The following is a 12,403-nucleotide window of genomic DNA, read 5'->3' as shown; positions in this document are numbered from 1 at the left end:
CAAGGTGCTCTGTAACCTTTAACCTATCATCAAATGGCAAGTCTCCTTTCCTGTCAGCCAAATAGTTGTAATCTACATCGATTAACTGGAATCCCTCAAAGAGTTTGAAAGCAACCAAATCTTTAAAAAAGGTAGAGTTGTTTAATACAAAATTTTGTTTTAAGGATGTAAAATACATGTTTACCTCGTGCTGCATTTAATGAACCCAGACAAACACCTGGCAATTGTGTATTTCAGTCCCTTTATCGATGCCAAGTTAGTAGGATTCCAAAGGGGCTAAACTTTTTTGGAAATGTTTCCAAAAATAAATAATTTCCATAAACTTTAATTGGACTTTAACTGACTTTAATGAATTATTTTTCTATAATTATGGAATTAATTTATAATTCTATAGTTATAGAGTTAATTTATAATTGGTATAGTTACAATAATGGAAATAAACTGGGATAATAAACCATTGTGTTCAAACAAAAATATTAAAATGTTTTATTTTGCCATAGGCAGATAAATAAATGACATCACAAAAACATTGAAACATCAAGATTTATTTACAGAAAATGTCAACTTTCATTCACACAACTCTAAACAGAACTATTTAAATGTTGTTTGGGCATTGTTTTGACTTGTGACTTTTTATCTACATAAAAACAAACCCAATTTCAGTAAGTTCCAATTTACAACAAAACTATTTATATTACAGTAGTCCCTCATTTATCACGGGGTTCCGTATCCTGAAGCCCCGCGTTAAGTGAAAAACTGCAAAGTAGGGATAGTAGTAAAAGTAGTAAGTAGTAATTTATTTTAGTATATATATATATGTATATATATATATATAAGGCATTTTAAACCCTTCCCACACTCTTGCAATATTCTAAACAATGCTTTTAAACTGTAAACGCTCTAAAAGAGCACAGAATTGTCATGATTTCAGCTCTCTGCCTCCTGCAAGTGCTCTCAGCCACGCCCACTTCTCCGCTCTGCACGAAGATCAGCTGATCAGCTGCAAGAGGAAGCTTATCCTGCAGTGTGGACTGCACAGAGGTGCAGGAGGCACTAAATAATTTAAAATAATTAATTTTAAATAAAACTTCCATGCCGATTGTGCGGCTCATCCATCAAATCAGCCAATTATGTGTCATGTCCAATCTTACTTTGAAAAACCACGGTAGAGCGAGTCCGCGAAAAACAAACCGCCACGTAGCGAGGGACTACTGTTTACTATTTCCATTCATGCCAACATGTCCAGGTGACGTAGTTTATCAGTTTGTATGGTACAGAACTTGTCATTGCATGGTACAGACCTGAAATTTTGTTGTTTTACTGAAGATTATGCCAAAATCTTTTTTTCTGCAACTAAATTTAGAATCTGTTGCAGGTTTCAGTTGTGTTCTCGTGAATTCCAGTTAATTCTCATGGACGGTTTTCAGCTTTGAAAGTTCCCAGAATTTTACAACAAGTCAGAGAGAGGAACCTGATTTTAATGCAGATTCATCCATTAACTTCACAGTAAATCTTGTAGGTGGGGGAATGAGAAGAAAGTGGAGAGAGAAGGTTGTAACCTTCACCAGTGGCACACTCACTGTTTTCAACAAACGCAGCAGAAGTTTTCTGAGTTTGTTGTTTCTTTGCACTGCTTTTTTTTTTTTTTTTTTTTTTTGTGATCAAGGTACGAGCGAGCTATCTTCCAAAATAACATTAGAGTAATGTTATGAACCTCGTCACTCCCTACATTGTACAATATTCTTGGGAGAGCAGAGTGATGAGTCGCTGCACAGCTTGAAATCATAACTTTTAGCACGAGAGTCTTGAGTGGGATTTTCCCAAGTGCAACATTTCTGACTTATAAACATTTAAGTCAGAATAAACAGTAACTTTAAACGTTCTTTGGCTTAAATGTATTTTAAAGTGCTGCCAATGTTTTAAACACATTTGTGCTTTTTGAAACGTGGAAGACCAAAGTTATATTTGGCGTCTCAATAAATTGGAAACGACTTTGAAGCTGTAAAAAACATGTGAATCATATTGTCAATCGCTACATATTAAAATGCTGTCACCTCTTTTTGCACATTTTAGAGTAAAAAAAAAAAAAAAAGAGAGAGAGAGAGACTCAGGAGTCTCCTTAAGCTTTTCTGCTCATATCAATGAGTTTCAAAGCTTTTGTCACTCTGGTGTGACAACGTTCACATTAGGTTACGTCACGGTTTGTAACCATTTTCTTTTTCTATTTAAATATGCAGTAATTTTTGTACTGTACAATGCTGTAGTTTGAATGCATAATGCACTTTTTATTTTTGTTTCAAAAAAGATGTACTGTATGTGTTAAATATGGAAATAAACATTTCTTTTACATAATTTACTGTGAATCCTCTTATTCAACACCAAAAAAAAACAATTTGGACTGGAGGGAGGGGAGGGGGGCAGATTTTTAAGCAAACCTCAAATTTATGTACGCCAGACAGTAATGAAGTGTGTACCCTGAAATTACATCATCATGCCCTCTTTCCATTTGGCAGAAAACCATTTTCTAACAGCCAGGTTATATAACATTTGGCTTTTGGTAATGTTTGAATGACATCACTGAATTACCTAAGTTATACGCTGATGCTCATCCCAGCCTGTGTGTTTGTGTGTGTTTGTGTGTGTGTGTGCAGGACAGGAGGTGGCTTAAGTTATAGTGATATTATTCAGTGTTTATTTCAGTATAAATATAAAATGTGTTAAACATTAAATCAAGTCATGCTAAATACAAAATATAAAAACAAATGTCTTGGACCAAATTTTTATCTGTCAACCTCTAAATAGCAGATTTTACTCACTAATAAGTGCAATAAGAAGCCTGTGACGTCTGCTTTCAAATGAGTATCCTAATTTAGAAAGTCTTATTTATCCATCTGTTTTCTAGAAAAGACTGCCAAGATTAAAAAAAAACTGAAACTAGTAGACTTTGGTCTGCAGCCAGTTTGTGTGGACCAGCACCTCTGCTTCTTTTTCTGCCGGTAAATTCTTGTTTGCTGAACCTCTAGTTTTAATTACCTGAGTACTTGTTCCGTTTTGTTTGTTACCGTGGAAATGAAGAGCAAAACAAAACAAACAAAATATATTACAAGCTTTAATTTTTTTTTAAGATGTTTCACAGCTGTAGAAGAGAAGCCACGTTTCAGTGAGCTACAAATACAATCTCGTTTTATTTATTAAAACCATTCAACAAGCAGAACAGAAGTTAAAATCAACAAAAATGTCACTAAAAGCTAACATTAGCAAAACTTGATAGTTGAGATTTGAAAAAAAGCAGCTAAAAGTGATATTGAGCAAAAAAAAAAGAAGCTTACAACTAAAATTAATAAACGGAAGCTAAAACTAAATTAGCCAAATCCCTTAAAAGCTTAAATTAACAAAACTGTAGCTAAAGGCTAAATATATGCAAGAGCTAAAAGTTAAAGTTAGCAGAATCATAGCTGAAGGCTAAAATGAGCTAAACTGTTGCTAATAATTAAGATTTGCAAACCACTAGCTTAAAACAAAATTCTTCTTTCGGTGTTTCCCTCTTCAGGGGTCACCACCGCGACTCATCCTGTCCTCTGCATCCTCTGTCCTCACCCCAACTACCTCCATGTCCTCTCTAACTGCATCCATATACACTACATTGCCAAAAGTATTCGCTCACCTGCCTTGACTCGCATATGAGCTTAAGTGACATCCCATTCCTAATCCATGGGTTCAATATGACGTTGGTCCACCCTTTGCACCTAGAACAGCTTCAACTTTTCTGGGAAGGCTGTCTACAAGGTTTAGGAGTGTGTTATGGGGATTTTTGGCCATTCTTCCAGAAGCACATTCTTGAGGTCACACACTGATGTTGGACGAGAAGGCCTGGCTCTCAGTCTTCACTCTAATTCATCCCAAAGGTGTTCTTTCGGGTTGAGGTCAGGACTCTGTGCAGGCCAGTCAAGTTCATCCACACCAGACTCTGCCATCCATGTCTTTATGGACCTTGCTTTGTGCACTAGTGCACAGTCATGTTGGAAGAGGAAGGGGCCAGCTCCAAACTCTTCCCAAGTTGGGAGCATGGAATTGTCCAAAATGTCTTGGTATGCTGAAGCAGTCAGAGTTCCTTTCACTGGAACTAAGGGGCCAAGCCCAGCTCCTGAAAAACAACCCCACACCTTAATCCCCCATCCACCAAACTTTACACTTGGCACAATGCAGTAAGACAAGTACTGTTCTCCTGGCAACCAGCCAATCCCAGACTCATCCATCAGATTGCCAGATGGAGAAGCATGATTCGTCACTCCAGAGAAGGTGCCTCCACTGCTCTAGAGTCCAGTGGTGGCGTGCTTTACACCACTGCATCTGACGCTTTGCATTGCACTTGGTGATGTATGGCTTGGATGCAGCTGCTCGACCATGGAAACCCATTCCATGAAGCTCTCTGTGCACTGTTCTTGAGCTAATCTGAAGGCCACATGAAGTTGGAGGTCTGTAGTGATTGATTCTGCAGAAAGTTGTCGACCTCTTCGCAATATGCGCTTCAGCATCCGCTGACCCCGCTCCGTCATTTTACGTGTCGTGGCCTATCACTTCGTGGCTGAGATGCTGTCATTCCCAAACACTTCTATTTTTTAATAATACAGCTGACGGTTGACTGTGGAACATTTAGGAGCAAGGAAATTTCACGATTGGATTTGTTGCATAAGTGACATCCTATAAGTTCCATGCTGGAATTCACTGAGCTCCGGAGAGCGACCCATTCTTTCACAAATGTTTGTAAAAACAGTCTGCATGCCTAGGTACTTCATTTTATACACCTGTGGCCATGGAAGTGATTGGAACACCTGTTTCTGATCATTTGGATGGGTGAGCAAATACTATTGGCAATGTAGTGTATCTCCTTTTTGTCTTTTTCCAGGCATCTACATTCCTAACATCCTTCTACCAATATACCCACTAGACCTCCTCTGGACATGTCCAAACCATCTCAGTCTGGCCTCTCTAACTTTATCTCCCAGTTGTTCCACCTGCTCTGTACCTCTGATGATGTCATTCCTAATCTTATCCATCCTTGTCTCTCCTAAGGAGAACCTCAACATCTCAATTTTTGCCACTTCCAGTTCTTTCTCCTGTCTTTTTGTCAATGTCTCTGTCTCAAGACCATACAATATAGCTGGTCTCACCACTGTCTTGTAAACTTTTCCTTTGACCTTTGCTGACACCTTTTTGTCACAACTCCTTCCTGAAACTTTTCTCCATCCACTCCATCCTGCCTGGACTCTCTTTTTCACCTCTTTACCACGCTCCCCATTTGCCTGGACAGTAGACCCCAAGTACTTGAAGTCCTGCACCTTTGTGACCTCTGCTCCTTGTAGCCTCACTGTTCCACCGGCCTCCCTCTCATTCACAAACCTGTCTTACTACGGCTGACTTTCATTCATCTTCTTTCAAGTGCATACCTCCACCTCTCAAAGTCCTTGCAGCTGTTCCCTGCTCTCACCTCAGATCACAATGTCATCTGCAAACATCATAGTCCATGGAGATTCCTTTCTGACCTCATCTGTTAGTCGGTCCATCACCAGAGCAAACACGAAGTGGCTCAGAGCTGATCCTTGATGCACTCCCACCCCCACCTTGAAGCTATCTGTCACTCCTACTGCACATCTCACCACTGTCCTGCTGTCCTCATACATGTCCTGTACCAGTCTAACATACTTCTCTGGCACTCCAGATTTTCTCATGCAATACCACACCTCCTCCCTCGGCACCCTGTCATATGCTTTTTCTAAATCCACACAGACATAATGGAGTTCTTTCTGACCCTCTCTGTACCTCTCCTTCAGCATTCTCAAAGCAAAGATGGCATCTGTGGTGCTCTTTCTCAGCATGAAACCATACTGCTGCTTACAATAGTCACCTCTTGTCTAAGTCTAGCTTCCACAATTCTCTGGGCGGCTCATTAACTTAATTCCCCTGTAGTTGCTATAACTCTGTACATCACTCTTGCTCTTAAAAATGAGCACCAGCACACTTCTTCTCCATTCCTTAGGCATTTTCTCACCCTGAAATCTGCCATTGAATATTTTAGTCAAAAATCTCACTGCCATCTTTCCAAGGCATTTCCAAATCTCCACTTGTATGTCATCAGGTCCTACTGTCTTCCCCTTTATCATTTTTTCAGAGCTTTACGAACTTCATCCTTACTAATCTTTCCCACTTCCTGGTTCACAGTTTCTATGACCTCTACTCTTCTTTTCATTTCATTATCTTCATTCATTAGCTCCTCAAAGTACTCCTTCCATCTTCTCATCACACTCTCCTCACTTGTTAAAACATTACCATTCCTATCTTTAACAAATCTATCCTGTTGCACATCCTTTCCAGCCTGATCCCTCTGTCTCACCAATCAGTACAAGTCTTTCTCACCCTCTTTAGTGTCCAGCCTCCCATACAACTCATCGTACGCCTTTTGCTTTATCTTAGCTATCTCCCTCTTTGCTCTATGTAGCATCTCCTTATATTCCTGTCTCCTCTCTTCAGTCCTCACTGTCATATTTCTTCTTGGCTAACCTCTTTCTACAAATAATTTCCTGCACTTCACTATTCTCCGCCAGGGTTCCTTATCATCTATTCTCTGTCCAGATGACACACCAAGTACCTTCCTACCAGTCTCTCTAATAGCTTGTAGTAGTCCAGTCATCTAGAAGCTCTTTCTTACCACCCAGAGCCTTTAACAGCTCATCTCTGAACTCCTCACAACATTCTTCCTTCCTCAGCTTCCACCATTTGGTCTTCTTCTCTGATTTTATTTATTTTATTTTATTAAAATAACAAAGTGTGCTGTTTAATTGGAAAAAAAAAAGCACAGAAGAAACTTTAAGTAGGAAACCAATATTCACTGAATAAGTAAGCAGATTCAACAAAACCAATTTAAAAAACATTAAAAATGCATTCACTACAAACTAAAAGATCATCAGAACATGGCCTGATTAAGCCACTGCAACATTTTCTATAAACAATAATAAACTTTTTACTCAAAGCATTCCCATCTCGTCATGGTTGGTGCAGTCGGCTTGGTTCTCCAGATGTTGTGTGTATGTTTTATTTTTATGTTTTTATTTTTCTGTCTGGTTTCATTATTCCTGTTACTTCATTTCCTGTCTTACTTTGAAAAGACATATTCTCCTGTTCATGATTTGCAGTTCTATTTCCTGTTTCACATCTGCATTCTGTTCCTCCACATCTGTCCCTTGTTTGGTAGATCCATAGATTCATGCTGGAGCCCTGTGTGCTGCCTGGTCAGTATTTTACTCTGTTTGCCTTTGGACCTTTGAGCTCCACTGGTTTAATTACTAAATACTTATCTGTATCCTTCTCTCTTCATGCCTGCATTTGGGTCCTTCGTCCACCACGACCAGATGTTTGTATATGTAGAATGCTTAAAACTTGTTGAATTGCAACAAAATATTTCATGAAGACTGTCAAAAATATCTGGAAAGCATTCAGTAATAAAAAAAAACAGGAAATAAAAAATAGTGACAAACAAAACACAGCTTTTTTTTTAATCAAATATTTCATGAAAATAAGATCTGAGGTAAAATAAATTATTTTTCTTACTGAACTTTTCAAGAAAAAAAAACATTCCTATGAAGCACAGAGAAAAAAATATAAATTACCCATTTTAAAGTGCACATCAAAATAAAAAAGCTACATTTCAAATACCACAAATATTTAGCTTTTTTCCCAGTTCTGCAGAGTGTCAATCATGTTTTTGAATAGCTGTCATGTTCTTTAATTTAGCTTATTAAATGTCCAGATAATGTCATCCCACATATCCATTGTAAAACGATAATAAAAATTTCACATGTTGCTTCTCCAAGACTTTATGAAACAGAAATAAGCAACTACATGTCCAAGTTTCCCTGATTTTATTAGTCAAATGTGCTGTGACATCACATGGATGTAATATAAGGCTCCTGATGCTTGTGTGTTTGAGGGAGGACCGATCATCCCCTAACAACCAACAAAGATCCCTCTGTCAGTCCTGAGCGATCCACTTGGCTGCAACGCCTTACTGGTAAGTGTCAGTTGCCATTTATGATACGACATGAACGTTATGTCGAGAGCTGTGAGCTGTCATCAGCCATGCCTGTGCTAGTTTTTGTATTATCACAACTGATACGAGGGAAAATAAGGAATGTATTTGAAAACTTTTTGGTTTGTGAAAAAGGGATGGTTCATTGACTTTGAATTCCTGTATGTCTGGGTATGCTGGGCCAGCTGAGCACATGGTGATCAAATGATCATTTCAGGGAGGTTGAGGCAAAATAATGAAGCAGTTGTTGCAGAAGAAGACTTGCCTTCAGGGAAGAGGTTCCCCATAAGGTCAGCAAAGCTGGATGCAAATTCCTTTATGTCATGATTCTAGCTTTTACCTGACATGAAGCAAACCATATGAAATCTTGAACTTGCTTTACTGGTGTTTTCACATCTTTTTATGTGATCATTTATCGTTTTTTTTTTTTCTTCTTCCTCTTGAGTTGCAGTTCTTTTGCACAGCCTCGCCTCCTTCGTAGTGCAGAAACATTTCCTCCCATTAAACAGATGTGTGGCTGGTGTGCAGCCTTGACAGATAATCAGACAAGCACTCGTGTTGTCACACAGACAGGCCGTGAGGAAGCAGAGGAGAAACAAAACTCATGGTTCAGATCATTGTGCATTGTGCTCTATCGTTTACTCTGCTTACTGCTGTGGTTTTGTGAGGGGAAAACTCATTTAGCAATTAGACAATGTCATGGAAAAGTTTGTCTCCACAACATGATCGTGCAGGTTTGGCCTCTTCCTCCTGAGGTTTTTATGCATCTTCATCAGCCTTCTTCACAGTTTTACATCATTTGTACCAACAGCTCAGGGTAACGTTCCCAAACAGGTCACATGAAGTCATAGTAGAAAAATGATCACAAGAAACACAAGACGACAACTTGATGTTAAAAATGCCAGATGCTTTTTGATAAACTGCGAGACTTTGTGAAGTGTCATTGTTAGGGGAGTATCGCTCAGTCGATGAGAGAAAATGCAGGGATTCTGCTGAAACCAGTCTAAAATAAAGGATCAAAATCTGAAGAGATATTGCGTTGAAGTCTTGTGACTGTAATATGATCTAAAGCTGAGCGAGCGTGGACACTGTAAGTGCATGAATAACAGACAGAGAGCTAACTGTAGCTGCTGAGGCCACAAGAAAGTGGATTTAACCACCACCTTGAAAGTAACTCTTGTGCGATGACCTGTTTGAAGCGTGCTACATGATCGCTTCCCAAAACCATAAAAACTGTGAGGTCAGTCCTAGGTGTCTTTTTATTTTTGTCAGTTTTACCCCCACAGTTTTAACTGGTTTGCAATGTTGAAGTAACAGCCCACAAAAAAGTGTTTTTTTGGTCAATATTATGACTTTTTCTCTGCAGAGCATTATGGGACAGAACCAGGACAAAATGGAAGGGGAAGAACAGATCCTCCGTGAAGAGTTAGAGGACTCAAGGCCGTGCCGTGACTTTGAAAGCATGGACGGCCGTGCAGCTGATACCACAGAAGGGGAAGGTTCATTTGAAAAGGAGGTTCAGGAAGAGTCAGACGAGCAAGATTCTCTGCATCAGAAGCAAAGACCCTGCAGTGAACCAAGTTCTACTGAGAGCTACAAACAATTGTGGGAGGTGAGACAAGGAGGGGCTGCAGAAAAGGAGGGCGGAGGCAGGACCACTTCACGTGGAACGGACAAGAATCACAAGAGCAGCCCAGGAATCGAGAGGCTGGAAAGAACACACAAGCTGTTTAATCAAATTAACGTAAACCCGAGAAAAGCTAAGGAGGAACTTGAGGCATCTTCAGAGATCAAGATGGAGAATCAGGCTGAGGAAACCATCCCACCAAAAGAGGAAAACCAGGACTCTGTGATGCTAAGCAACACGTATGGAGCCCAAACAGGAAGCGAATTGCTGCCTGTTCCAGTTCTGAGTGAAGCTGAGGAGCAGGATATTAAGCTGAATGAAGTAACAGAAGGCTGCATGAGTGAGAGGAAGGAACCACGAGCTCAACCCCCACATCCTTTAAAAAACAGCCTGCAGAAGGAGTCTTTATTAGACATCAGTGCTGCCATTCAGTGTGGAGTTTCAAGAGAGAGAATGGAGACTAAAACTAAAGAAGAAACACTAAAAGATGACTCTGATGGGAATGAGAAACCAAAAATCACTGACGCAGATGATCAGAGGGAAGCGGACCGACAGCATCCACAGATGGACTCAACTGAAACAAACGAAGTCATGGCCTCTGATTCTGCATCAAACACGGCCTTGCTCGTTGAGCCCAGCTCCATTTTGGAGAAGCTACTAAAGAGAAACAAAACCGAGGCAACCTCGTCTTTGTCTAAAATAAAAGAAATTGACATTCAGGACACCTCAAATGTTCCTGGGAGTGCAGGGGAGATGGTGGACAGTAGACTTTCAGCAGCATCTAGTGACCAGCATGATCAGTCTGGAAATGACATTAAGATGGTTTCATGTACTCAAGTAAAAGAGAGTGATCCTGAAACTCTGGAACTGGAAATGAAAGAGACCGTCAGTGCTCAGAGTTTAACCTCAGATGTAATTTGTGTTCAGCCTGCAGAGACTGCCCATGTTATGTCTGGGAGCTCACTCACAAAATCCCATTCCTCGAGAGGTGGGGGCATCAAACCCGCAAAGGCTTTAGTGAAAGTGAACGAGGAGATAAAAAGAAGTCCAAAACCTTCTAAAAGTGTGCCTTTGAACATCTCACAATCAGCTGCTTCACATGAGAGATCATCATGTGAGGTGAGTGGTGTGGTCGTCAAAGGATCTGCTCTCCTTTCAAAGTTTCATGCTGAGTTGCCGTCTGCAAAAAACATCGGGCAAATTGTAGAGCCGTCTCAGATTGTTCCTGCAGATAAGTCTGACACGAAAAGCAGAACAACTGGCTCTGACAGTGTGGACCATGAATCAGGAAGCACGCAGGTGCTGAAGGAGGGCTGTGATGACACGGCTGTGCCAGCTGGGGATGATGGTGCAGTTTTGGTTGCAGATGGGACTGTTCTCACACAGGAGAGCCACCAAGTGTCAGCCAGCATGAAGCAGGATCATCAGAAGCAGGTGCTTTACTCAGAAAACACACCACCACATCATCCTGAGAGAAAGCCCTGCACGGAGAGCCATGACAGCGTCACACTGAGAGACAAATCCCAGAACGAGCACAAACCTAGGCCTGTTTCAGAACTCATAAAGGAGACGATTCAGCTGCACGAAAAGCTGCAGCACCACGAGCGGCCAAAACCGGCAGAGGTCAAGTGTGAGGAGCAGGGTCAGTCTGTGAAGGTGGCACAGATGAAGGCAGCGTTTGATTCGCCTCACAAACCCCCTGACAGGACAATAGAGAGGAAACCATCTGTGAGAAGAGGTAAGAAGGAAACTCAGCACTCTGTTTGGTGACATTAAAAACTCTGGTTTGTGATGTTAAAATGATATGGTTTTATACCTCGGTGTATTTATTTAAAATTTTAAAGTGGGTTTTCATTCAGCACGGAAGACATTTTATAGAAAGTAATAGCTGCTAAATTACCTTGTGTGACAAAAGTTATTGAAACCGATTGGATGATGAACTGCAGCTGCTCCTGTTGTGAGGAGTCTGTTACTGTGGACGTGCTGAATGCTGCCATCTTGTGGTACTCTTGGGAAAAACTGACAGAATTAAAACGTTGACGTTTCAGTGTAACTGCCTCAGAGGACTCTCAAACTGCAAGATGTTATTTTTATGGTCAGTAGAAAAATAATGTTTTTATTTTATCCAAAAATAATATAAAGCCAACACATTTTTTTTCTTTTATGGCCACATGCAATTGGATTTACCTCTACTTATTACTGACGCATCATCCTGAGATTACAATTTTGGATTTTCACAACAAATTAAGGTGAATCCAAATGCTTTAAAATTATTTAAGATTCATAAGCTCTTCTCTGAGCAGCTCAACGTGCAGAACTGTGCAAAAGTCTTAGTTAACATACCCCTCATTTCTTTGATTTCCTTCCATGAAGTCAGACTTTCTTTTGGTAATTTAAATGGACCTTGATTAATAGTTGTTCAAACATTTTGTAAGTCTGTCTTTTCTTAAACTTTAAAACTTTTTTCACTAGTTCTCTGTCCAGCACCTGACAATTTTCACAATATTTTGCCGTTTTAAAGCAATTAATTATGACTTTTTAAATTGGTCAGCCATAAAAATCGCCTAAACCTTAGATAAAAAGTGTTGTGCTGACATCCTATCAAAAAATAATTAAAATAGGATCTTAGTATTTTTGTTACCAGCATACTGTCTGCCTTTTAGTTGAATCCATACAAAATATTAAATATTGCA

General features: G+C 39.9%; 1 protein-coding gene across 1 annotated transcript; it reads left to right on the top strand.

The window, feature by feature from the left end:
* Window positions 1-10,986: 10,986 nt before the first annotated feature.
* si:ch211-108c6.2 (uncharacterized protein LOC559375 homolog) lies at window positions 10,987-11,480 on the top strand. Its single transcript, XM_037680092.1, has one exon. It carries the CDS (start codon window positions 11,121-11,123, stop codon window positions 11,478-11,480), a length of 360 nt encoding a protein of 119 aa, XP_037536020.1. The 5' UTR covers window positions 10,987-11,120.
* The last annotated feature ends 923 nt before the right edge of the window (window positions 11,481-12,403 follow it).

Source organism: Nematolebias whitei, chromosome 8 (genome assembly GCF_014905685.2).
Source record: "Nematolebias whitei isolate Nwh7 chromosome 8, NemWhi1, whole genome shotgun sequence".
In the NCBI taxonomy this organism is placed as follows: Eukaryota; Metazoa; Chordata; class Actinopteri; order Cyprinodontiformes; family Rivulidae; genus Nematolebias; species Nematolebias whitei.
The sequence above is the reverse complement of the archived record's forward strand: the minus strand, read 5'-3'. Positions and strand labels throughout refer to the sequence as shown.

Excerpts from the sequence above, each read along its gene's own strand:
- si:ch211-108c6.2 (XM_037680092.1), top strand. The coding sequence starts at position 11,121 with ATGAAGCAGGATCATCAGAAGCAGGTGCTTTACTCAGAAAACACACCA.